Genomic DNA, 26,692 nt, shown 5'->3' with positions numbered 1-26,692 from the left:
TCCCTGCCCCCCCGTCCCTGCCCCCCCGTCCCTGCCCCCATCCCTGCTCCCCGCCCCTGTCCCCTGCCTCTGCCCCCCGTCCCTGCCCCCGTCCCTGCCCCCGTCCCTGCTCCCCGCCCGTGTCCCCTGCCTCTGCCCCCCCGTCCATGCCCCCATCCCTGCCCCCGTCCCTGCCCCCGTCCCTGTCCCCTGTCCCTGCTCCCCGCCCCGTCCCCTGCCTCTGCCCCCGTCCCTGCCCCCCCGTCCCTGCTCCCCCATGGGAGACCAGGGGTGGGCCTGGGTTTGCCCCTGGCACAGGCAGGGGTGTCCTGGCCCCAGGAGGGACGGCGGCCCCTCCCCCCGTAAGGGTGATGCCCCCCTCCCCCGTGTCTCCCTGTGTGTGGGGGGCCCGGCCTCTGCTCCCAGCCCCCCCCCCTCGGCGCACTAGTATTTCCAGCCTCGTCGGTCCCCCCCACCCCCCACCCCGAGTCCTCACACGGGTAGCCAGCGCGTTCCAGACTCGGAAGCGGGAGAGACGCCACGCGTGTGAAGTCTGAGCGCCCAGTGCCAGCGGGAACGCGGCTGCCAGCTTCCGCGTCGCTCCGCCAGTGGGGCCGGGGGCCCCGGGGAGCTGCTGGGGCCCCCCGACTCCTGAACACCCATGGAGCCGGCGTGTCCGTTCCACTTGGCTGTCCACGCGGGGGCTCAGCTTCACGGCAGCGCCGCCGGCCTCCTCCCGCCAGCCTCCCGTCCCAGCCTCCCGAGCGGCGAGGGTGGCGGGTGCGAGCGGCGCTGGACCCGTGGAAACGGACTTGCCAGGGGCCGGCGGATCCGGGGGGAGGGGCGAGCGCCTACCGGGCCCCTGGGAGCCCGTGGGAGCCCGGGGCGGGCGGCGGTGGTCGCCGAGGCCGTGGGCGGCCACTTCCCAGGCCCCCGGGTGACGGGGGGGGGAGGGGGGAACGTACCGGGCCGTCGTGGAAATCGAATGTTCGCATTCCTCCGCGCCCCGGGTGCTTGGTGGTCTGAGACCAGCTGTGGGGGCGACGCGGAAGGCGCCAGACCTTGGCCTCGGGAGCGTCAGTTACACAAGCGGGTTCATTGGCCTCTCTCTCTCTTTTTTTTCTGTACTGGGATTTGAACTCGGGGCCTTTCGCGTGTCCTAGGCTGGGACTCTACAGCGGCACCCCGCCTCCATCCCTGTCTCTCACCGGTGCCTTCGGGGCGAGGGTCTCTGCCCACCTGCGTGCTCGCAGTCCGCGGGTTTGAACTCCTGCGGCGGCTGGCACCCCAGGAGCCGGGCGCCGTTTCCAGCTTCCCTCGGCGATGGGGTCCGGCTGGTCTCCCGACGGTCTCTTGGGTCCCGTTCAGCCCCCAGCACCCTCAGCACATATTCTGCCCCCCTCTCCCGCCCCGGGCCGTGCTTCCGGGGGCGCTGCCCCGGCCCCAGCCCTGCACCCCGGCCACCTAGCCTCGCCCGGGCTCCGTTTCTGCCCTGTGGGCCGCTTTCCCTTCTCGTCTGAGGGGTGCGACTGAGAACCTCCCAAACCGACGCGCTTCGGCTCCTTCCCCCCCCTCCCCCCCCAGGCCCTTCCGCAGCCGCCTCCCCGCCGGCAGCGCCAGCCGCTCCCTCCACGCTCCGTCCGGAAACCCCCTCCAAGGGCCCGTGGGCCGTCCGCACCCGTGAGGCCTGCCGGGCACCGTGGCTCACGCCCGGAATCCCGGCTCCCCGGGGCGGGGGGATCCGAGGCCAGCCTGGCCGGGGACGCCCACGAGGCCCTTCCCCTCAGTGGACCAGCACAAGGCTGGGAACAGAGGGCCGGATGACACAGACGCGCACGTGCGCACCCCCTTGACTGCCAAGGCTGCGTTTCTCAACTCCGCCATGGCTCCGTCCTTTCCCCGGGCAGGGTCACCACGCGGGGCTGTGCCGGGTGTGCTGTTCCGCCACGTAGGGGCGCCCTGCACATCTCCACCTGGGGGGCTCCGGTGCTGGTCTCCCTTCGGGTCTCGGGCCCAGGCCTGGCCAGTCGGTGCCGAGCCGGATCTCTGGCCGCGGGGCTGCCCTGGGGCGGCTTCCCGCGGGACTCCCCGCTGTCCCCCCTGGTGTGCAGGAGGGGCGCTCACGCCGACCCAGTGGCCTCTGCGTGCTCCCCGGAGCCCTCGCTTTGTCTAGAGTGAGGGGGACTGCCTCGCGTCCGGCCAGAAGGTTGGGTGTCCCCGGCACGATCAGACCCAGTGTGTGCTGTGCGTGTGTTTTGGGGGGCGGGTGGGGGAGCGTTCCCACGCTCTGGCCTTGTTGAAATCTTTACTGCTGTGGATAACCTCCCTGGAAGAGTCCAGACAAGCAGGGCACCGCGCCTCACACCTGTAATCCTGGCTACTCCAGAGGCTGGGGTCGAAGGACCAGGGTTCGAAGCCAGCCCAGGCAGCAAAGTCCGTGAGACTTACGTCCCCATTGAACCCCCAAAAAGCTGGGCGTGGTAGGCTAGCCTCGAGTGAAAAAGAAGCTAACGGGCAGTGCACAGCTCTGGAGTTCAAGCCCCAGTACCAGCACACACGCACGCACACACGCACACGCACACACACGCACACGACTACGGCAGCGGTGCTGGTACTGGTACGCGCAGGCCCCGGTGCGGTGGTAACTTGGTCACGCTGTACAGCGGGGCCTCCGGGAGGCCCCGTGCGGCGCTGGTCCAGCGGGCCCCGGGAGGACAGCGTTGGGCGTTGGCGCCCCTCCGCCGGGAGCCCGGTGCTGACCCCTGCACCCTCTCCCCTTCACAGGTGGCCATCATAGCGGGCAACTTCGAGCTGGCGGAGTACATCAAGAACCACAAGGAGACGGACGTCGGTGAGTAGCGCGCGGATCGGTGTTGGCCGCGGGAGCTGGCGGGCTTCCGGAAGCCCCGTTCCCCCGGCCTCGGGCTCCGCGCCCCGTGTCCTGCTCCTCCGTGGAGCGGGAGCCGGGGGTGCACGCTGTCTCCCCAGCAGGCTGGACCCCGTCTCTCCCCACAGCACCCACCGTGGGGCTGCTGTGGGTGGGGGGACACCAGAGGTGGGGAGGGGGGAGGAAAGGGGCGTGGATGGGGGCCCTAAGGTGGATCTAGAACTTTCCATCTGACGAAGGTCTCTAATTTTCCTAAATATCGCCCCAAACCGGTTCCTCTCCTTAGTTACCCGTTCACACTTGTAGAGCCGGGGGGGGGGGCAGGGTCGGCCCTGCGCAGATGCGGGGCGACGCATGGGGTTGAGCGAGGATGGGAAGAAACCCCTACCCCTTCCTCTCCGGGGTGCTGTGAGCCCCCCAAGCCGCCCCCTCCCCGCCTCGCGAAGCCCAGGAAGGACGCGAGGCCGAGACGTTCGCCCCGCGAGGCGCCCGGGGTGCGCGCAGGCGTTGGCGGGGTGGAGACGGAGCAGGGTGCTGACGGCCGTCCCCCTCTCTAGTGCCCCTCGTGCCGACCGGGAGGGCCGCGCCCGGGGCTCCTCCCCGCCCCCGCGGCCCCGCGGCGGGCTGCGCGCGGCCCCGCACCGTGGGCCGGCCCGCGGGGCTGCGGCCGCCGGCCCCCGCCGTCCACAGGACCTGCAGCGGGGACCACGCCCGGTGGACCGGCAGCGGTGAGCTTCGGGGCGCCGCCCGCCTCCCCGTCGCCCCGCCGGCCTCGGGGTGGGGGCGAGGCTGCGTGGTGGGCGCCGCGTGCGTCAGCTGTGTGCTTGCATGGACCCCCGCTGGACGCGCTCCGGGCGTGGTCAGAGGATGCGGGGCCCCCCGCGCCGGGCCCGCATCGCCCCCCGCCCGCCCCCGCCCCGCCCCGCCGTCCACACGTGCACCTTGCACACGGATGCACGCGTGTCTGCAGTCACAGCATGATGGGCCTCCTGCCGGAGGGCGGGGCAGAGGGTCGGGGCGGGGGGGACGGAAACGGGCTCCTGGCTGCGGGGGCAGGCCCCCCCCCAAGTGGAGCGTTCACGCGTCTCCGCCCAGCACGCCCCGGGTCCCCTTCCTGGGGGCCCTGACCGCCCCCCGAGTGGCCCGCGCAGCGCCGGGGTCCTCTCAGCCCGCTGACTGCGTGGAGCAGACGGGGGCTCGGACCCTGCCCCCGAGCCCCCCTGGAGTGTGAGGACTGGCCAGCAGCCCCGCTCCTCGCCCCCAGACCCGGGCGTGACCTGGGGCCTCGCACCGTCCCTGAGCGATTGCACTTGAGGCCTGAGCCGCAGCTCCGCGGTTGGCTTCGGGGTGGTTGGCTGGGGAGAAGAGACCGACGTTTGGGGCTGGCTTTGCGCTGTGACCCTCAGATCTCAGCCCCCTGAGTAGCTAGGGCGAGGGGTGTCAGCCACTGGCGCCCCGCCTGCCTCCCCGGCCCGGACTGTGACCCCGGCATTGAGGGGCAGAAGGCCCGTGGTCGTCAGCAGATCGAGAGCCCCCCTCAAACCGTGCGCCGTGCGTCCCGGCCCTGTGCATGTCGGGAGGGCACGTGGGGGAGGGGCCTGCGGGTGGGAAGACGTGGGGGAGGGGCATGTGGGGGAGGGGCACGGAGGGGTGGGGGCGTGCCTTGCCCGCCCGCCCCCCCCCCCCGCCCGCACACAGTTGCTTTCCAGCTCGGGGTTTTGTGGCTCCCTGCCCCCTGCCTGGTGCCCCCCACGGCCCGGGGGGCAGGGTGCTGCTCTGCCCTGCCCTGCCCTGGCCCGGTCCTGGGCGGAGGGGCCTCGGGGACCCCCTGGAGACCTTGGGTGTTCTCCGCCCGGCTTGTGTCTCCGGTGGGGACCCTCGGGAGTTGGGGTGGGGGGTCGGCGGTGGCACCGCGCCTCCACCCTCTTCTGCCCAGTGTGGGGTGTAAGGGGCACCCCCTCCTGAGGAGAGCAGAGGCCCAGCCCGAGGCGGAGGCCGGGACGCAGACGTGAAAGCGGCCTGCCCCGCCCGTGAGGGCTCTCGGGGGACGTGGGGGGGAGGCCCCCACCCCTCGCCGGGGGCCGGGGCTCGTGTCACACTCGGGGCGGGCCGGTGCTGGGGCGCACGCGTTGGTAAACTGAGGGGCGGCGTGCGGCTGGCGGCGGATTCCTTCCGGGAAAGGCCTTTCCACACCGGCAGCCGGGGCTGTGGAGCCGGGGCGTGCTTTCTGGACGTGGAACGGGGCAAGCTCGGGGGCCCCACTGAGGCCGCCGGGGCGGGGCGGGCGGGCGGGCGGGGGGGGTGGGTGCGGGGAGGCCGCCGGGGTCCCAGCCGGAGTCTCCGCGGGTGTCGCGGTGGGTTTGGTCTCCTTTGAAAACCCCTTCCTCTTTAAAAACGAAGCACGGCCGGCGCGACCCGCCAGCTGGAAGAGCGCGGTGTGGCGAGGGAGGCCGGGGCGATCCCAGTTAATCCCCGGCTGCCAGCGCCGCGTGGAGCGGGGCTGAGCCGGCGAGCGGACGAGCGGCGGCTGGGGGGGGCGGGCTCCGATGACCTCCGCGGCACGGCAGCCCCCCCGAGACAAGGCCGGCGGGGAGCCCGCGCCCCCCGCGGCCATGCAGACGATGAGCGCGGCGCGCGGTGGCGAGCCCCGGCGGGAGGCGGCCCGCCTGGCCCGCGGGGTGGCCGCGGGGACCCTGCCCGGCTCTGTGGGCGGCCGCCGGGTCGGGTGGACGGAGTGATATGGGCTGCTCTTCCTCCTCGGAGCGAGGTTTGTTTGCCTGTGCCGGCCTGTGCTTTCGGGGCCGTGGGGGGAGATGCAAGAGGGGTGCGTGCGCGTGTGCGTGTGTGTGTGCGTGTGTGTGTGTGTGTGACACAGAGAGACACAGAGAGAGAGAGTTCAAACGGAGCCACCGACTGTCCTGTGGTTTGGTGCAGGCTTAGCCGACTGGGGCCTGCATCTGGTTGCTAGGTACCCACGGTGTCCTTACGCTGTGGTTGTGCATAGATGAGGGAGGGAGGGAGGGAAGGAGGGAGGGAGGGAGGGAGGGAAGGAGGGAGGAGGGAGGGAGGGGTTCCTCAATGGGTTCTTAATGTACCGCTGTGTGTGTGTGCGTGTGTGTGTGTGTGTGTGTGTGAGGACTGAGCCCTAGCCGCCCGAGCCACGGCTCTCCGTGCACACGTGTGGCAGGCAGCCCGGCTCCCCCCTCACCTGAGCGCGGGTCTCTGCCTTCCCGGCACCCAGACCGTGAGATGCCCCACTTCCGGTGGCACGCGGCCCGTGACCCCGAGTGAGCCCTGGGCCCTCTGAGGTGGCTCCACGAGGAAGCGGGAGACCCCCCGGGAGGACCCCAGGTCTGATGCACCCCCACTCACTAGACCGGACGGTCTGCGGTCCCCTGGTGTGGAGCCCCCCTTTCTGAGCCTTCTCCAGGACACGTCAGGGCCGTGCTTTCCTGGGGCTCTGTCGCCGCCACCCGCGCACCGAGTGCCAGATAAGCCACTGGCTGAGAAGGCACCGAGCCCCCCGAGACTTGCCACGCCCCGGCTGATGGGTCTCCCCGAGACTCGCCACGCCCCCTCCGCCTCCCCGTCGGGGCTAGGGTGCTGTGTAAGTGGGTGCTGACTGTGTTGTGTGTGTTGGCGCTGGGCGGGTGTCCCTGGCTCTCTGCTCTGCGGCCGGGGTCCTGTCTGTCTCGTGTCGGTGGCTCCTCCCCCTCTGCAGACGTCTGGAGTCCGTGGTCCTGATCACGCAGCAGGCTCACCTCGCCGCACGCACGGCGGGGTGCTGCGGCCGTGCCCGCGTGTGGCGGAGGGGCGGCGGGGTGGGGTTTGCATTCGGCCCGTCTCCGGCTCCGATGTCTCAGAGGCCTCCACTTGGGGTCTGCCGCCCTCTGCGGCCCAGCCTGTGGTGGGCACTGGGCTCTGGAGGGTGTGACCCGGGCCGTGTGCTCGGAGCCGTGGGGCGCTGGTTCCCCCGTGTGCTGGTTCCGCCGCCCCGGCCACACTGCCAGCACACACACGCACACGCATGCACACACACGCACACGCATGCACGCACACGCACGCGCACACACACACGCACACGCATGCACACACACGCACACGCATGCACGCACACGCACGCGCACACACACACGCACACGCACACACGCACGCGCACCCCAGGACCCCGGCCCCCTTCCTGGACGCGCCCCCCGCCCCGCGCAGCCCCTCCGGCCTCCCCTTCCGGGCGGAGGGGGGGCCCCGTCCTGCGTGTCCTCTGCCTCGCCGGGGCCGGGCGTCACCGCCGGCCGCCCTCGCGCGCGCGGCCTGTTCCCTCGGCGCCGCGCGCCTCCTCCCTGGCGCTCCCGCTGCGACGCTGCCCTTTCCTGGCAAAGCCCGGGGGGCGGCGGCCCCTCCCGTCCCCACCCCCACAGCGGCCGCGGAGGTGACCGCGCCGTGTCCCCCGGGACCTGCCCGCCGCCCCCCTCCGCCCAGAGCCCCCCAGCTCACCCACCTCGCCTCCTGGGAAAGTTCTGAACCAAGTTCCCACGGCAGACTGCGTTCCCGGAACGTTCCAAGACTCTGAAAAACCTGCAGCAGCGTGCCACGTGTGGCGGCTCCCGCCTATCACCCCGCGATGTTGGAGACGGGGACGGCGGGGTCTCAGCCCCCTAATAGGACGGTGGGGGGTGTGTGGCGTGTCAGCCCAGCCCCAGGGGAAGTGTGAATCGGGGATCAGAACGGGCCGGGCTGCGGTTCAGGCGTTGGAGCGAGCGCCCGTCGAGCGAGCGCCAGGCCCCGCCGGGCTCAACCCCAGTGCTGGGAGGAAAGCGCTCGCTGTCTGTACGTCAGCTGGAGGCGGCTCACGCAGGGGAGCGGCCGTCGGAGACCTGGGGGCAGCCGCAGGGCCGCCTGGGCCTCTGCGGCTCTCGGAGGGAGCACGGGGCGGGGGGTCTGTGCCGTGGCTCTCACAGGGAGCACGGGGCGGGGGGATCTGTGCCGTGGCTCTCACAGGGAGCACGGGGCGGGGGGATCTGTGCCGTGGCTCTCACAGGGAGCACGGGGCGGGGGGATCTGTGCCGTGGCTCTCACAGGGAGCACGGGGCGGGGGGGATCTGTGCCGTGGCTCTCACAGGGAGCACGGGGCGGGGGGTCTGTGCCGTGGCTCTCACAGGGAGCACAGGGCGGGGGGTCTGTGCTGTGGCTCTCACAGGGAGCACGGGGCGGGGGGTCTGTGCCGTGTCTGTCAGGGAGCACGGGGGGGATCTGTGCCGTGGCTCTCACAGGGAGCACGGGGGGGATCTGTGCCGTGGCTCTCACAGGGAGCACGGGGCGGGGGGATCTGTGCCGTGGCTCTCACAGGGAGCACGGGGGGATCTGTGCCGTGGCTCTCACAGGGAGCACGGGGGGGATCTGTGCCGTGTCTGTCAGGGAGCACACGCCTCCGGGGCTCGGACAGGCGGGGCCAGTCAGTGTGCCCCACAGCTGAGATCTGAGGGCTGCAGTTCAAAGCCAGCCCAGGCGGGGAAGCCCAGGAGGCCCTTGCTCCAGTGAACCGGGAGGAGCGGGAAGGAGAGCGTGGCCCCCCGGGGCGGGCGCCCGCCGTGAACGCACGCTGAGCCGGCGCGCGGGGCCCCGGGGCGCTGAGGTCCGCACGAGGGGCAAAGCCGCGGAGGCCCCGTCACCCCGGCGGTGGGCGCAGCACGGGGCCACGGGCACGCGTCCCCCCACGGGCTCGGCCCGGGCCTCCCCCGCGGCGGCTGCCCGCCCGGGACCCCGCACCCGGCCCCCGAGCCGCCCCCGCGCCCAGCCTGGCGATTCCGCCCGCTGTCGTTTGAGGCCAGCCGGGGCGAAAGGTCCTCAAACCCCGTCTCAGCCGGTAGCGTGGCCCGGTGGCCCGGTGGCCCGAGCCCGTCGTGAGTAGTGTTTCTGAGTAGATGGTTGGTCAGCCCAAGCACAGACGCAAGAGCCTGCTCGCCAAATAACGAAGGACGGGGGGCTGGCGGTACAGCACCGGGGGCAAGGTGCCGGCCTAACACGCGTGAGAGCCCGAGTTCTGGAACGAAAGCAGGAAGACGGGAGGAAGGAGGAGAGGAAGAGGGTGCCCGGGAGGAAGCAGCGGCAGCCGCAGCCGGGTTCAGAGCTCACGTCCACCCCCTGGCTGCTCGACAGGCTGGGTGGTGGAGAATCGTGGCTGAGCGCCGGCCTGGCCAGAAGAGTCTGCTGCGGTCCGTCTAAGTGAAGAAGCCAGGCGGGCGGCTCCTGCCTGCCGTTCCTGCTAGGACGAGCCAAGAGAGGGCAGACCGGAGTCCAGGCTCCCTCCCCCCCCAACCCCCGGGCCGGAGAGACCCTCCCCAAAAACATCAAGCGCCAAAATAGCCCAGAGGTACAGCGCCTACCTGGCAAACCCAAGGCCCCGAGTTCAAGCCCCAGTCACTGCCAGTCACCCCCAAACCAAGTGGTGTGCCCTGCGCCTCAGACACACACGTGTGGGGTGTGGGCTGGGTCACATCGAGAGATTTGCCAAGCCGGGCGGCGGGTTCCAGCCGCTCTGGAGGCTGGGTCAGTGGGGGGTCTGAAGCCAGCCTGGGCAGGAAACCCCATGAACCAGAGGAAAAGCCCGCGATGGGGACTGGCGCTGCGTGGCCTCCCTCCCACTCCCGGGGGTTCGTGAACGTGAGCGTATGCAAGGCGGATCCCACCCGGCCCTTCTGGAAAGCGACACTCGCTGCTTGCGCTCAGAGCTGTCTCCGGGTCCCCCGAGGGTGGCTGCCATGGCAACAGAGCCCGCTGGCCGGTCCCCTGCCCCCTCGGGGTCCAGACGACGGGTGTCGGCCCTCGGGCCGCGGGCCCCGGCTTGCGGGGAGCCTGGGTCCGTCCGCGGCGTTTCCCCCGTCGGAGCTGGGTGGTGGGGGTACGGGGAGAGGGGAGCCGGGCAGTGCCCGTGGCCCCTGCCCCTGCCTCTCTCTGGGCGGCCCGTCTGGAGAGGGGGGAGGTCTCGACAGCGGTAGGAAACAGACAAGCGTGCCCGCCTGCGATGCCGCCCTGGGTCCTCCGGAAGGGCCGCGTGCGGGCCCCTGCTGCCCCTCGCCCTCCCGCCCCGGTGTCTTCCTCCTTCTCTGGGTGCGCCCTGACTCCCCGCAGACGTTTCATTTGTTTGTGCATGTGTGTGTTTTCCAGTCCCAGGGTTTGAACTCGGGGCCTCGGGCTTGCGTGTGCTGGTGCTCTACCCCCTGAGCCGTACCCCCAGCCTGACATTTCGCTGGTTAACTGTAGAGATGCAGCCGTGCAGACTTTGCTGCCCGGTCTCGCCGCAACCCTTGATCCTCCGGGTCTCAGCCTCCTGAGCAGCTAGGATTTTAAGTGTGAGCAATGTGTGCCCAACAAAAGTGGGGCCTGTGCCGTAAGTAAGCCCTCTGTCCCTTACAGCACACGCGTGTGCACCCATGGATACCACACGCACACACACGCACGCGCACACACACACACACACACGCACACACACACCGTGTGATGGCTCCCCCCTCCCCCTTACCTAAAGTCTGAAAAGTAGTTTTTTAATAACTCGCTGTCAGTCTCGACCTGAACCAATTTGCGGCTATTTATAGCGCTTATTTATCCTCCCGGGTGTGATTATTCACGATTACCCGTCCGTCCCTTGCGGCCTTCTCCCGGTGCTCTGAGATCCACGCTGCCCGCCCGGGCTGGGGCCGGCGTCAGGCGGTGACGTGGGGCCCGCGGCGTGCGGGCGGCGAGCTGCCTGGGGCCCAGGGATCTGCAGCCCGGGGCTCCCGACCCCCAGACCGGCCCGGAGCCGCCTAGGGGGGCTCAGGGGCGCCTTCCTACCTGCTTGGTTGTACCGGGCTGGGGTTTGCATAGAAATGACACCCGGCTTCCGGGAACTCCTGGCTGAGTTCACACGGCGCCGCCAACCCCGAGGGCCCCCAGCCCCCCGCCAACCCGAGGGCCCCCAGCCCCCCGGGGGTCAACCCCGAGGGCCCCCGGCCCGCCGCTCCGCTGGACCGTGCCCCAGCCCCTCCGCCCTGCCCGCGCCCCGGTGCCTTCCTCTGTGGAATCGTTGAGCTTGGGCCCCGTTCATCCTCAGGGGGCCGAGGAGAAAATGCCCCCCAGAGCCTTGTACTCCAGCCCGACGCCCGGCCGACGCGGACCCCGGGGAGCGGTCCGTGTGCTTGGGGTTCGAAGCTGCCCTCGCGTGGGCGGGCCCGCCCTGAGCCGCAGCTGGTGTGCCGCCTCCTCACGCGCCCCCCTCGCACAGTGAGGGGGGCTGCGGTGGACTTGCTGGTACCCCCCCCGCCACACACAGAGACGTTCCTGGGCTCCGTACCCCCCCACACACACTGGCCTTGACCGGTGGCCGTGCTGTGTCCCACGGCTGACAGCGTGGCGTGGCTCTTGAGGAGTCGCTGGTGGCCACATTGGGGGGCGCGACCCCCGCCTCCCCCAGCCTGGGACCACACCCCCAGATCGCGGGCATCCTGGTTCCCCCAGCAGGATCCCCCGGGCAGGAGGGCCCGTCTGCTGGGGTTGTGGCTGGGGCTCGGGGGGGGCCAGGGGGGGCGCCCACCCCAGCGTGGCCCACGAGAGGCCGTCTCTCTGGCCGGATAAATTTAGCAAAGCTAATGAGAGCAAAGCAAAAGGGAAAATGCGGGGTTCTGGCAGCGTTCCGGGAGCTGCACCCCAACGCGGCTCAGGGCAGCGCCGGGAAGCAGGCGCGGTGTCCCCCGCCGGCCCGCCGCACTCAGAGCCCGAGTAACGGCTTAAGGGTGCGCGGGTTAACGCGTGGGCTGTGGGCCTGGGCGCCCACTGCGTGCGGGTGCTGCGACCCAGCCCCGCCTGGCTGGGCCCCGGGGACCCGAGCCGACTGCGGCCCCGGGAATGCGGGCTCGGGCTCGGGTCCCAGGGGTGCGGGGCGTGGGCCTCGCCCGCTCTTCCCCTGCCCGTCAGTGCCTGTCGCCCTCGGTGCCCGCTGGGCTGTGGAGCTGTATCCAGACAGGGCGACATTTCTGGTAGACACAGGGACCACCGGCACGTCTGGGCGAACCGCGCACACCGTCCACAGGAAAGTGCTGGAATGGTGCACACTGTCCATGGAAAGTTCTGGAAGTCCTGTGGAGGCCAGCCCCAGAACAAAGGCACTTGCTGGGTCTCTCCTAAGGACCCTGCCCCCTTCAGGAGGAGCCCACCCAGCGGCCTCCTCACCACCAGCAGCCCCACCCAGAACCAACTTGGACTTGGATCATGGGCCCAGGTCTAGGCTGGTGTCTGGGGGCCAGGACGGAGTCTGGCGGCCGGGACGGAGTCTGGGGACTGTGGGTGGCGTCTGGGGTCTGGGATGGAGTCTGGGGTCTGGGATGGAGTCTGGGGTCTGGGATGGAGTCTGGGGGGGGGGCCGGGACCGTGTCTGGGGCTGTGGTGGCGTCTGGGGTCTGGGATGGAGTCTGGGGTTTGGGATGGAGTCTGGGGGCCGGGGACCATGTCTGGGGCTGTGGTGGCGTCTGGGGTCTGGGATGGAGTCTGGGGTCTGGGGTGGAGTCTGGGGTCTGGGATGGAGTCTGGGGTCTGGGGTGGAGTCTGGGGTTTGGGATGGAGTCTGGGGGCCGGGACCGTGTCTGGAGCTGTGGTGGAGTCTGGGGTTTGGGATGGAGTCTGGGGTCTGGGATGGAGTCTGGGGGCCGGGCCGGTATCTGGGGGGGGTGTAGGGTGGAGGGGGGCAGAGCCGAGCTATCTCGGGGGGGCGAGCTTGCTCCCAGTCACCGGGCCCCTCGGGTGGCTTCTGGCAGAGCTTGGCCGCCCTTCCCGTCCTCCTGGCTCCTCTTCCTGGCTTCTCCCTGCCTCCCCAGCCTCTCCGGGAGCACAGCCAGGGACCCGGCTGGGTTGCCACAGCAACAGGGAGCGCAGGAAGGAGGCCCGGTGCCCTCTGGAGTGGGGTGCCCCTTCTTTGCCCCCCGCAGGTGTCGGGATGGGGCCCGGCGGGCCCTGGCTCTGCCCTGGCCCCTCGTCTTGGCTGGCTCGCGGTGCTGTGACGCATGCCCTGCACTGCCTAGAGTACCCCGGTCCTGCTGGGTCAGGCGCACCCCCTCCATGTTGCTTTGACCTTTGACCTTTGACCTGCCCCACTTCTAGGCACCAGGGTGAGGACCCCCCCCCACTCTGAGTTTGGGGAGGGGACACTGGTGTTCACGTACCTCGTGGTTAGGACCCGGAGGCCAGGGCGGGGGCCCCGGTGTCTCTTCCCCGTGGTGGCGTCCGGGCCACGGGGCGCCGTGTCCTGTGGGCTCACGGGGCAGCCGTGGCTCCGGCCGGCCCGAGCGAGCCCTGGGCGCAGGGCCGGAGCTGACGGCAGGGCCACCTCTGTGACGGGCACTTGCAGGGCCAGCGCCCCGCCCTGACCCCCCACGTGGAGGACCGCGGCAGGAGGAGGCCCCTGGGAGGCTTGAGACTGGCCTCTCCCGGGGAAACAGAGGCAGAGCGGCACAGCCGTCACGCCGGATTCCTGCTGCGGGCTCCCAGAGGGGCCTGCCGGGGCCCAGGGGTACTGGGTGGCCGGGGCTCCTCCACAGGGGGTCTGGAGGGGCTGCTGGCTGAGCGGCGGCGGGGGCAGTGCCCTGGCCCCGGGGGGCTGGCGTGAACGGGGCCTGTGGGAGCCGCACACCACCCCCCCCTCGCGTCCCGGAGGCTGGCTCTGCAAGGCTTGCTGCGAGGGTCCCGGGCGATCCCGGTCTGCTGCCCCCGCCTGCCCGTGCCAGCTAGCGGAAGGGGAAGGGAAGGGAGGGGAGGGAAAGGGAGGGGAGGGGAGGGAAAGGGAGGAGGAGGGAGGGGAGGGGAGAGGAGGGGAGGGGAGGGAGGGGAAGGGAGAGGAGGGGAGGGGAGGGAGGGGGAGGGGAGGGAGGGGAAGGGAAGGGAAGGGGAAGGGAGGGAGGGGAAGGGAAGGATGAGGGGCACGGGGTGCAGAGGGAGGAGGAAGGGGCTGACCATTCTTAGTCTGAGGGCGCAGCTCAGCCCTAAGGACTGAGGGCAGAGAACCTGGCAGAGCACTGTGCACACGCACACGCACGCACACACACCACACACACCTCGCAGCCCACAACACCTCACGCCACACACCTCTCACAACACACACCTCCTTCCCCTCAGACCACACACACGCGCGCACACACACTTAACCCCACACACACATCACCACCTACAGCCAGCACTAATCACCACGGCCCTGGGCAAGGCGGCGGCGATCTTGGCTGGCACGTCTTCCTAGAACCGTCAGCCCCGTGTCTGGGTTCTTTCCTGTTGGGCTGTTTGCGGCCCTGGAGGGCAGGGCCAGCCTCCTCCCCGCGTTTTCGGGGGGCAGTGGAGCCCGCACGCCCAGGTCCTCTTCCCATTCGACGGGACAGCCAGGGCCCGAGGCCTCGCCCCAGAGGCCCCCGGACACCTAGCGAGAGAGCAAAGCAGGAAACACGTCGTAAAGCACTGCCCTCAGAAGAATCTCCAGCACTTTTCACTGTGTGTGTGTGTGTGTGTGTGTGTGTGTGTGTGTGTCTCAGGGGAGCTGCCTGTGGGTTGGAGCAGGGTGAGGTTCTAGTCTGTCACGGACAGCGAAGGGCCAGGCCAGGGACAGTGGGGTGACGTGAGTGGGGAGGTTGGTGGGCAGGTGTCGCGGGGGACAGGGAAGGGGTCCTGGGGGCCCCGGAGAGGGCGAGGGCAGGGTCCCCCAGGGGGTGCAGCTGGGCTGTGGACGGCATCTGTGGACGGGGCGTAGGCTGGCCCCTGTGGAGCCGCCCACGGCTGGAGGGGGGAGTGGGTGGCACCCACGGCCACTGAGGGCGCGCAGAGCTCGGTTTCCCATCCGTGCCCTGGGTGTCACCCCAGAGCCTCTGCCCGGGCTGCTCCTCACGGAACGGAGGGCTTCGTGGAGGCCGCGGGTCGACCAGATGCCAGCGCCTGGGGGCGCCTGGGAGCCGGGACAGCCTCGCACGTGGAGCCCCACTTCCCGGAGGCCAAGCCAGAGTCAAGGCGCGGGCTGCACCCTGATTTTCCACTTCCTTATCGTGTGCCTCAGGACATCTTTCCAAACCTCTGTGAGCTTTCCTTGACTGTGTTGAGGATATCCATGTGTCCATCATCTACCCATCCACCCTCCATTTAGCCATTCATCCAACCACTCACCTATTCACCCATCTTCCATCTATACAGCCATAACATGTCATCCATCCATCCACCCATCCACCCACCATCCGTCATCCATTCACCCATCTACCCCCCATCCATCCATCATCCGGCCATCCACACACCTTATTCATCCAGCATCCATCTGTACATCTATATGATACCCATCCACCATCACCCACCCATCCATCCTTCTACCCATACATCCGTCATCCATTCACCCATCTACCCACCATCCATCCATCATCCGGCCATCCACCCACCCTATTCATCCATCATCCATCGGTACAATCTATATGTTATCCATCCATCATCACCCACCCATCCATCCATCTATTCACTCATCTGCCTATCCACCCACCCATCCATCACTCATCCACTCCTAGGTCTACCCAGCCATCTCTCCACCTATCCATCACCTGTCCACCCATCCATCCACTTGTCTGCTCACCATCCACCTATCCACTTATCCATTCGCCAACCCTCCACTTGTCACCCAGCCAGCCGCCCGCCAGCCGTTCTCCATGCATTTGTCCATCGAGAGGAGGTACGCGCTCAGCCCTAATGCTGTAGTAGGGAAGGGAGAGGGGAAGCCACCAGGGACATGGACGGCCACCAATGGGGGGCGGGGGGGGAACTTGGGGAAGGCCTTCTGAGAGGCGGCTTTGGGTCGGAAGCTGTGCAGGGGGGACCCCCAGGTATGTGGTAGGAAGCCCCCATTTCTAGATCAGTTTCTTCAACCTCCATCCCTCCTCAGCCCCCTCCCCCCAACTGATCCCCTCCATCCCTCCTCCCCCTCTGGATCTGTTAGGATCCACTAAGTGCCCTGAGGCCCATCTGGCCGAGTGGGCTGCCCAAGGCCACCTTAGAGGCACTGAGCCTGGCCGGGGGTGTGGCTGGAGCATGGCTGGGGCGTGGCAGGGCATGATGGGGGCGTGGCCGGGGCGTGGCCGGGGCTGCCTGGAACCCTCTGTGTGGCATGGGGAGGGGATTCCAGCCCGGCCACCCTCCTTCCAAACCTCCACCCCCAAATCCTGGCAGCTCGCGGGCAGATTCTTTTAGGCTCCTACTGCAAGGCACACTTGGATTACAGAGGAGCGAGTCGCTGGTGTCTAAAACCGGGAGACGTCCCATCGAAGACCCGGGGTTCTGGCTGCCTTTTTGAAAGAAGGAGCAACAGTGTCAGGGTGAGGAAGCGACCGTCCTCCGGGAGCCCCTGGGCCCTGCCTGCCTTTCTGTTTGCTCCAGATTGACCCAAGGAAGGCCGTGGCCTCGGAGCCTTTATGGGCCCTGGGAACCCCTGTCGTGAGGCCCCGTCCTGCCCTGCCTCCCCCACTCCTGCCCCTGGGCATCCCTGTGGTGGGGCAGGACCCCCTGGGAACAGTCCCCCAGGCCTGCCCCCTTCCCTGCGGGCTCTGGACCGGCTCCGGGCCCACGCTGGCGGGCCGGTCTCGGCGCTGTCTCCGGCGCTGTCCTGGTGGTGGAGGGCTGGCCGAGCCGGGCGGGCTCATCTCTCCACAGCCCGCCGACCACCTTGCAGGGCCCGGGGCCCACAAGCCCCAGCTGGAGAGGGCGGGCAAGTGGGGGTCTCGTGGCACGGGTGGGGGGCCGCGGCGGGGGGGAGAGGGGAGACGCTTGAGTGGCTTCTCGGCCACCGCCTTCCCCAGAGCAGTTTCACACTAGTTAAAGCTGCGGGCGGGGTCCCTTGGCGGCGATCGCAGCCTGGCACGCTCCCCCCTATTTTTAACCGTGACAGCAGATTTGGGGACTGACGGCTTCGCTTCCTGGCGGAGTGGAGGCCGCCCCGCGGGACGAGCCCGCACCCCGCACCCCACACCCCGCACCCCACACCCGGGGAAACCTGGCTCCACGCTCCCGTCAGAGTCCCCCGTGATGGGGACGAGGGGCGTGCGCCCAGGCTGGGCCCAGTCCCACAGCCCAGGCCCGGTGCCTCAGTTTCCCCAGGGTCCTTGTGGGGCCCTGTACTGGGGGGAGGGGCACGGCCAGTGAGGTCTTCCTCGCAGACCCTGTCCCCCTTATCCTACAGCGAGGCCACCCCGGGTTATTTGGGGGTGTCCCCCCTGCAGCCGAGGTCCGCCCTCCCCCCGCCCCGTGCCAGTGCTGCTCTGGGGTCACAGGTTGCAGCCGGGGGGGGGGGCAGTCCTGGCCGTGGGGTGCTTCTGGTGGGTGTCTGCAGCGCCCTCTAGCGGCGGGTCCCGCCCCGGCATCGCCTTATAGATGTGAGGTGCTGGTGTCATGGCGGGCACCGAGAGGGAGACTAAGGACCGACCACCCGTGCCCCTGGAGTCCGGGGAGCCCAGCCCCGCGTGGAGCCTTGCTGAACCCCGCTCGGCTCGGCTCCTCCGGCCCGGCCCTCGGCGCGGGGAGGCCAGAGCCGCCGTCCCCGGTGGCCCAGGGCTCCGGATGCAGAGCCGCTGTGGCTGGTGCTCTGCGGCGTGAGCCATGCCTCCAGCCCTTGGGTGCTGTTCTTTCCGGTTTTTTCCCCTTGTGCTTGACGCTCAGGGCTGGCCTCCAACGCCCACCTCCTCCTGTGTCGCTGGAATTGGCAGGTGTGAGCCATGGCTAGCTTTTTCTGATAAAATGGATCTCAGCAAGCTGGTCTCAGTTTTTCCCAGTCTCTGCCTCCCAGCTAGCTAGGATCACAAGCGAGTGCGTGCGCACGCACACACACACACACACACACACCACCCGTGCCTGGCTCTGTTTTTCAGCCTTTTGGCCTACAGTCCGCCTCTTGAGAACAGAAATTATTTGAGACTGATCGAGGGAAAAGCCAAACTGCATCTCTGCTCTTAGGGAACTGTCGAGGAAGGGACGTAAGGTGGCCTCCCTGGGGACAGCACAGGGCAGTGGCCCAGGGCCAGCCGCACAGCCGTGCAGGGGGGAATAGGCGAGCTCTGCGTCTGACCCTCCCCAGGGACTCTGAGGGGCCCGGCCAGCCCCACCTGGTCCCCAGGCCCGTGGCCGTGGCCAGCCTTCCTGACACTTGCTGTCACCCCCCCCCCCAGGTCCAGCGCTTGCTGGGGCACCAAGCGTTGCGGGGGGTCTCTGCGCTGATCGTGAACCGTGCCGCTGGCATGGCCGGGGTGGGTTTCTGTGGAGGTGAACTCAGTCGCTGAGCCTTCATTAATTCTCAGAACACAAACCCGCACTCGGCGGTACCGCGAGCAGTAGCCTCCCGGGCAGCGTCCGGCCCTCGGCAGCCTCGGGGTTCACGGTGGGGCTCTGGGACCCCTAAGGTTTCCGTGTTGATCTAAAAAGTGGGGACCGTCCCTTCGACCTCTCCCCTCCCAGCTCAAGCAGGCCTCCACCATGCGGAGCCCCTTCCCTAGGCCCCCAAGAAGCCCCAGAGCAGGGCACAGGGACCCCCCCCATCCCCAGGCCCTACGAGGGGCTTCTTGGACTGCGTGGGGGTGGCCAGGGGCATGTGCTTCCCTCCTGAGCTGCCCCTCGCTGGGGCCAGACACTCTGAGCTGGCGATCACAGGACCAAGGCCCAGCCCCGGCCCCTCCCAGAGTCCGATCACCACGGTGTGGCCACGTAAAGAACGGAGGCTTTGCATGGATGGTGGGGCTGCCCTCCACGCCGCCGTCCTGCTGGGACGATGCGGACGCGCTCAGTGCACAGGCAGCTATGGGCCCTGACGCCACCCTCATCCAGACGCAGACCAACCACGCCGCCAGGGGACAGTGAGGAAATGTGGGCGCGGTTCAGGCGAATGCAAATAGCCGCGAGTAGCTGGAGGCTTCCACAGCGGTCAAAGCAGACCGACGCAGCGGTCCATGGCAGAGGCCCCCAGGTGAAGCCCACGGGGACCAGGTCCCACGGACGGCAGGGTCAGACCTGGATTGGGAAGCGGGGGGTGGCGGTCACGATCGGAGCCAGGGACCCCCGCGCGCCCTGCTGCAGAGGGGAGCCGGGCCGAGAGCCGAAGCCAGGTGGCTTTGTTGGGTCGCCGGCAGTCGTGGCTCCCCACAGAGGAAGGCCATGCCCCCCCACCACGCTCCCTAGGGACTGTGAGCGGACCCCAGGCCTGGTGGGGGATGAGGTGCTGGCAGTTCAAGGGCCGGCCATCCGCCGAGCGGCTGGCGCGGGTGCCCGGCTGGGCCCCGGGAGGCGCTGTCACCTCGCAAAGCCCCGTGGGAAGGGCTGGCAGGCAGCCCGTGTGTGGCTGGGCACGGGCAGGAGGAGCCAGCGGCCCGCGGGTCCCCAGAGGGCTGGGACGGGGGCCGGCCTCCTGGGACCGTGAAGCCACCCCTCCTGGGCTTGCCTGCCTCCGAGGACCGGGACCCTGGTGACCTCGAGGGCGGAGGGGGGGGCTCCCCACTTCTCAGATGAGGACGCTGAACCCCAAGCCCCATTTCAGGTGGAGCCTCGCCGGACCCAACGTCTTCCGTCTCAGAGCCCAGATTTCGTGATTCCAAATGATTTAGGAAGCAGGGCCAATTAGGGCCGGTGCCTGGAGGAGGGCAGGCCGCGCCTGCTCTGGAAAGTTCCGTGTTCCTAATCAGTGCGCTGGTAATTGTCCTGCTCCCCGAAGGCGCTATCTTTGTCACTGAGATCTGCCCGGGACCTTCGCGCGTCCTTCCGTGCCAAGGAGGGGCTCCGGCTCGACGGCGGGACTGGGGGAGGCGGGGGGGGGGGAGTCCGGCCTGCTGCCCGAGGGGGGACGTGGGGTCCACACAGCCGCCGTCCACCCATCAGCAGCTGCCCCTGGTTCCCCGGGGAGGAGAGGGTGCCGCGGCCACAGTCCAGAGACAAGGCCCGGGGGCCGGCTGCACCCGTGACGGCTTCGGGAAGAGCCGTGAGCCCAGCCCGCCCGGGGCCACCTGCAGACGCCCGGAGCAGATGGGAGGGCGGCCGGGCACCGCGGCAGGGGCAGGGCGGCGGGCACCGCGGCTGACCGTGGCCCAGAGCCCGCCAGGCCAGGCTGCGCAGGGCCCTGGCAGCCGGGCGCAGGGGGAGAACCGATCAGGCTACCCGCCCGTGCGCCCTTCAAGCCCAGGTGGCCCCAGATGGCTCCCCTCCGAGCCCTCCGAGGACTCCCCGGGCCCCAGAGCTCATTTCTGGGCGCTGGCTCTGCTCCCCGCACCTCCACAGGCAGCCTGCCGCCCTGCCGTCCCCAGGGGCGGCCCCTCCTGCCCCTCCTGCCAAGCGGGCTTGCCCCGGCCTGGCCTCTTTACCCTCAGCCCCCTTCTGGGTGCCCGCGGCCAGCTCGTGGCGGCGTGTCCCCTACGCGGTCGCTCCAGCGCGACTCCAGCTGCGTCCCCGGTGGCCGACCAGACCAGCAGGACGGGCCTGGCCCAGGCACCGAGCCTGAGGATCAGCTAGGAGGCACCGAATCCCCAGAACCAGGGCCACGCGGGGGAGCCCTTAGGCCTCGGTACCGTCATTACCCCTAGGAGGTACTTAACCCAGTACTAGGGCTGTACTTGCGCAGTTCCAGAGACACAAGTCGGGGGCCACACCACGGCCAGTAGAGCAGCTGCCAGCAGCCTCATGGCCAACCCTCCCCTGGCCCGACGCCTCCCCAGAGAACCAGCCCCGCGCTGCCCCGCCCTGTGTCCACCGCCTCCTGGGCCCCCACCCGCACCCTGTCCCGTCCCGTCCACCAGGGCCCGGGAGGGCCGGCAGCTTGCTCCTCGCGGTCGCTCACCCCCCCACACACACACCGGAGGCCCCCCGACGCCCTCCAGGAGCACAGCCTCTCCTGCGGCTCCCCGCGGCTCCGCCGAGGGAGCGCTGCGAACCCACAGCCACCCCCACGTCTTCGTACAGCGATCACCCGCACTGTGGCCCACCTGCCTTTTTATATCTGGCGTTATTTATAAAAGTATGATTCATTGAACAGTTGTGAGAAGATGGGGACGCGGTGCCGAATGACATTGAAACTGCAGGTTTACCCCCAGGGGAGGCGCGGGGGCCTGGGCTGCGGCTTGAGACCTGGCGGGGAGGGGGGCGGCCTGGCGGACGGAGCTCCCGGCAGCCCCCGGGAGCGCGGAGCCGCGGGCACACTGCCAGGCGCCCGCGGACTCGTCCGTTCATTCATTCATCCCCAGACGCGGGGCACTGGGTCCCCTGGGCCAGGCACCAGGAAACACCCCGGGGGCTGCCTGGGCCCTGGGCAGCGGCCTCTCCACTGCTGCGATCACTGAGGAGACCTCAGAGAGGGGGTGACAGATACCCCCCAAAAGACACCAGTGCGTTCAGGCAGGCCTGGGGGGGGGGCTTGCTCCTTCCAGAGATGGGTGGGGCAGCGGAACGGCTCGCCGTGCTCTCTCTACGTCTGTGGGTGTGTCTGTGTGTGCCTGCCTGTCTGTGTGCACACGCAGGCACGCCCTGGTACTGGGGCGTGCACTCAGAGCACTGTCTCACTGTTCTCACTCAAGGCCGGTGCTCCGTTTCTTGAGTCGCGGCTCCACTTCTGACTTTCTGCTAGTTCGTTGGAGATAATAGTCCCGTGGGGCTTCCCTGCCTGGGCTGGCTTTGAACCGCCGTCCTCGGCCTCCCAAGCAGCTGGGCTGACAGGTGTGAGGCCCCTGGTGTCTGACTGACTGCTTCCAAGAAGCACGTTCCTCCGTGGTCCAGCAGGGCTGCAGACACTAACTCCTGTGGCCCCGACGCCCTTGGTTAGGGGCCCCCGGGCGCCCCCGTTATAGATAGCGGGGCAAAGCACCGAGGAGAGATGGCGTGAGTGGTCAGAGCTGCGTCTCCCAGGCGGCCCGCCCTCTGTTTCCGGGGGGGGGGGGGGGGGGAAGGCCGCCCCGGGGACCACCTGCTACCCTGCCTTCCTGGAGGTGAGGTTGCGTGGCCAGCAGTTCGTGACTCGGAGGCGGCTCGGGGGGCGCCGGGCAGCGTGGCTTGGGGCGCGTCTTGGTGTCGCCCCCCGCGTGCCCCTTGCCGTCTCCAGCGTGGCGGTGGCACCTTCCCCCTGCGGGATTCCGAGCGCCGGAGCGTTCTCCCGTGCAGACAGCCTCTCTCTCTCTCTTTCTCTCTCTTTCTTTCTTTCTTTTTTTTTATATGCAAGAAGTAGAATTATTTCAGGCCTGTTGTCAGGCAGCTGTCGGAAGACTTGGGGCGCGGAGAGAGGGCTCCGGGAGAGGAAGCCACGTGGGTGCCAGGCCGGCCTCCTCCCTGGATTCCGGGGTCCCCCGTTTTCACCGTTCCTCCTCCTCCCGCCCGGCCTTGGGTCCCACGGCGTGGCGTGGTCCCCAAAAAGGGCTTCCCGCCTTCCAGAACGAGGTCCGTGCGGAATGGGGTGGGACGGGGTCGCCCCTGTGCTCGGCGGGTTTGGGCCCCCCCCCCCCCGTGCGGGAGGAGCAGAGGGCCTCCTCGTAGCGAGAGAGGAGCCTGCTGGGCGGGGAGGCCGAGGCGGGAGGCTCGTGAGTTCGAGACCACCCTGGGGCGAGGGCTGAGACCAGAAGGGCAAGGCATGGCGTCTCGGTGTGGCCCCGACGGGCTCACCCCGTGGCCGTGGGTGGTGAGGTGTGGACCAGGATCCGGACAGCTTGCCTCCCCCGCCCCCGCCACTCCCCCCACACACCCAGAAACCTCAGGGCTCCGGGCCCCTGAGGCTGGTCTGGGGAAGCGCCGGGAGCATTCCGGAAGGCTCCGAGCCGTCGCAGGATGCCTCGCTCAGAAGCTGAGAGCTCAGTGGGTTTCCGATTTCCTCTCCCGTCTCTGCTCGTGTTTCGCCACTTGCTGTGTGTCCTCTGTGTCCTTGAGAGGCTGCTGGGAATCCCAGGAGACTTGCAGAAGGCTCCGGGCAGAAACGGGAGCCCAGGGCCCGGCCTGGAGGGTCAGAGCTCAGCGGCGGCGCCCAGGCCCCGGGGAGGCGGGATCGGGACGCCGCCGCGAACCGGGGGAGCCGCAGGGGTCGGGGAGGACGTGGTGTTGAACTGGGCGGCGGGGCTTCTGTGTCCCCGGGCGGCTTCGGCACGGCTGGCGAGCGGGGGGTGGGGGGTGCCGTGCAGGGAGCCGGGCACCCCGCCTCCCCTTCCGAAGACACCGAGAGACGGCCTGGGAGGCGGCCTGGTCCTGGCACCGCCATCTTTGTTGACACACAACGTGCGGGCCATATGGAGCTGGGGTTTGAGTTCCAGTCGCCGTTTCCCGTCTCCTCTCCCTTCCTCTTTTTCTTCTTCTTTCTTCCCCCCCCCCCTTTTGGATCTCGGAAGCTGTTCTCCCAACAACGGCAAACGCGGCGTGCTCCCTGACAGCCCAGGCGGTGGGGGTGCTGGGCCGCGTGCCCTTTTCTCCTCCCCTTCCGGGATGCTCCCTTCCAGAGCGTCCCGGGGACCCCAGCCCGGGGCCGACATCGATCCTTGCGCCCCTCGGCCTCCCGCCGGAGCGTCCTCCACGTGGAGCCTCGGGGCCCCTTCCCGGCATCCCCCAGCCTCCCGTCGGGGTGCCGGGGCTGGGACTGGGCACTCCCCGGTGCCTTCCAAGAGGAGCGCGGCTCGCGTTCTCCTTTCTCTTTAAAAAGAACATGAAAGCTGCGGGGGGGGGGTGACGGGGGGGGGGGGGGCGGAGCGCCGCGTGTTCCGGGGTCACCGCCGGGACGCGCGGGCGGCGTGGCCGGGCCGTGGAGGCTCGCGCCCGCGTCTGATTGCCTCACGGGGGAAATGTAGGTCACGTGCAGGATCCCAGCGCGCGGAGGGGCCGCTCCTCGGCCGTCTCCCTCTCCGCTCGCTCATTACCAAATCTGCTCGCAGACAGACACAATCGGCTTCTTCTTTAAAAATTAAAAAAAAAAGAAAAGAAAACCCCGGATAGAAAAGCGCAGCGCCCCATATTTAGCCACGCGCGCCCGGCACCGGCCGGGTTTCCCGGGCTCCGCGGGCCCCGGGCGCACCCATGCCTCTGGAGCCCGGGCGGCCGGGGCGCGGGGCGAGCCCTGGGCGGCGGCGGCGGCGCGTCCCCGGAGCCCCGCTCCCGGCTCACATGACGCACGCCGGTCGCCGGCTCTGAGAGCGGCCGTCGACGACGCGCGGCCCGTCCCCAGCCGCCGGAACGAACATGGGGCGGGCTCCGTCCGCGGCGCGCCGGGGCGGGCGTGCGGGGCTCCGCGCGGGCTACGCCGTGCCCGGACGCCTGCCCGCCGCCGCCGGGGTCCCCGCCGTGCCTGCTCCGAGGGGCCGGGCCGCCCGCCCGGCCTCCCTCGCCGCCCCGAGGCTTATATAATGAGCCGGCCGCCGCCAAAGTCAGAGAGAAAATGAAGTCTTTGTTAAGCGCCTTCACCAAGAAGGAAGGTAAGGCGCGCGTCGGGGGGAGGGGGAGGGAGGGGGAGGGGGTCCGCCTGGAATCGCCGGTGCGAGGAATAATTGCCCTCGTTACCCTCCGGTCGGGCTTTCATTGATCTGGGGGATTAGCGCGGGTGGCGGTGCCTTTTCTTCTTCTTCTTCTTCTTCTTTCCCTGTGGCTTGAAGCCTCTGGCAGACACGCATTCCTCGGTGGCCCCCGTGGTGTCTGTGCCGGAGGGCGGGTTAGGACCGGAGTCCGCAGAGGAAGGAAGGAAGGAAGGAAGTTTGGGCTCCAGCCTTGCCACCTGCGGGGGAGGGGGGGGTGTGCGCGGCCGGGCACCTGCTCCGCGGGCCGGGGTTCCGCCCGGGGGGCCGGGCAGGGGGACGCTCCCCGGGCGATTTCCCGGCGCCGCGCGGCCGTGCCCGGGTCGCGGTCTCCCGGAGTGGACAGAGACACGGCTTGGCAGACTTCAAAAGTACATCGGCTCTGTGTCACACCTGGTGTGCTTCTCATCGTGGGGGGGGAGCATGCGTGTGTGTGTGTGTGTGCGCGTGTGTGTGTATACATATGCATGTAAGACAGCTAAGAAAATATCCACCCACCTAGAGTTTGCAGACTGCCTGAAAGAAGGAAAGAGTTGGGTGGAATATTAATCACGTTCAGACAGGAAGAGTTATTTTTAACCCTTTTCACACTCACACGCACACACACGCAGACACACACACACACTGTCATTTCCACGGACAGACGGTCTTGTCAGACGGGGAGCTCTCTTTGATATGAAATTAGAAGATTTCTAACAAGGCCACTTGGAGGAAAAAAATAAAGTAGAAAGACAATCCCCCCACCCCCCCACTCCTCACACCCCCACCCCCCCCACCCCGCACCCCCCCCCCACACCCCACTCGCAAGCTCCTCACAGCCTAACCGAGGAGGCTCCGCTGCCGCCCGCGGGCCTGGCGACCGAGCGGACCGGTCCCGCGTCCCTTCCGCCGTCCTCCCGGTGTCGCCCGTGAGGGTCCACTGGAGTAACTCGGGGTCCTGGGGGGGGGGCTGTGGTGATCCCCCAGCGAAGTTCCTCCGTGCGGTGCAGGGTGGTCCCCACGCCCGGCCCTGAGTCCACGCTGTGCAGAACGCCGCCCTCGCCTACAGTCAGCTTGTAAGGCCACATCCAGACCCCGCCATGGGGGGGGGGGAAGCCGCCGCACTCACACCCCCCCCCTGCCCGGGGAGCCGGTGTCGGGGTCCCCTCTGCCACGCGCCTCCGAGTGCGTGTGTCTGGGCCGTGGCCGGCCTCCCCGGCATCCATCGTTTTCCTGCTCCGTGTACTGCGGGGAGGCCAGGGGCTCGAAGCCAGTGGGCCCTGGCCTCGGGGTGTGCGGTGCCCGCGCCTGAGGGCGCCCAGCCACCCCACCCCACCCCACGGTCCCCCGGGACCACGCTCCACTCCCCTGTGCGCTCGGGCTGTGGCCCCCGCGCCCACCAAGCCTCGGCAGTGTTGGCTCTGGTTCTGGCTCCGGCTGGTCTTGGAACCCCCCCCCCCCAGCCGGCGGGGCGGTCCTGAGCCCCTCACGCTGCAGCCACGGGTGGCTCTCTTTGGGGTCTCCACGGCTCCGGCAGCTCCCTTCCTGTGGCCTTAGCCTCGCCGGCTCAGGTGGGGGGACCCAAAACAGAGCCTGGTTCCCAGCCCCCGGAGAGCACCGCCAGCCGGGCCCAGGCCGACCGGGGACCGGCGCCCCTTGGCAGGGCGGGCTTTAGGTCCCTTCGCTGGGGGAGTTAGGAGCGGGATGGAGCCGGGGCTCCCGGAGGAGTCAGGGTGGGTGCGGGGCTCTGCCACCCGTGGGGTCGAGCTCGCTCGCTCGCTCCGCTGTCCCGGTCCTGAGCTCCGGTGCCTGGGAGCCGGCCAGCGCCCCCCCCCCCCCCCCGTGCCGGGGCCGCCTGTGTGCCGCACGGCTCTCCCGGGACCTCGCCTGTCCCCCCAGCCCCTGCCGGGCCGCTGGGAGCGTCGTCCAGCCGTGCCTGCGTCCCCCCCGAGTACGCGCACCCGGGCCCGGGCGCCGTGGCACTGCGCGCACGTGGGTTCGTGTGATTCGCCTCACCTGAACCACCAGCCGGTGACACACTTTCCTTGCGGCCCAGAAAGTCCCCCCGCCCCCTCCCCTGGGAGAGCAGGCCTCAGAGCCCCCGGGGACGGCCGCCTCCGGGGCCCACGGCGGTGGCCGGGTCGAGAGCCAGCGTCTGTCGCCCCCGAGGGCGGGCATCGTCCCCTCTCCGGGGGACGGAGTGGGGCGGGAGGTGGGGCCGGGCGGGCTCCCTGTCTCTCGGTGGCTTGCGGGTGGCATCCTTTCCTGTGTTCTCTCGTGATCAAACGGTGTGCCTGTCCCTCATCGCCCTCTCCCG

The 26,692-nt window shown here is 69.4% G+C and overlaps 1 protein-coding gene across 1 annotated transcript in view; it reads left to right on the top strand.

Annotated features, from left to right (window-relative positions):
- Shank2 (SH3 and multiple ankyrin repeat domains 2) overlaps positions 1–26,692 on the top strand; it is a 221,363-nt gene that overhangs the window by 51,078 nt on the left and 143,593 nt on the right. The window contains 1 exon segment of the mRNA XM_048359764.1: positions 2,764–2,830. Coding sequence (XP_048215721.1) covers positions 2,764–2,830 — 67 coding nt within the window.

Source organism: Perognathus longimembris, chromosome 13 (genome assembly GCF_023159225.1).
Source record: "Perognathus longimembris pacificus isolate PPM17 chromosome 13, ASM2315922v1, whole genome shotgun sequence".
NCBI classification, from domain to species: domain Eukaryota; kingdom Metazoa; phylum Chordata; class Mammalia; order Rodentia; family Heteromyidae; genus Perognathus; species Perognathus longimembris.
The sequence above is the reverse complement of the archived record's forward strand: the minus strand, read 5'-3'. Positions and strand labels throughout refer to the sequence as shown.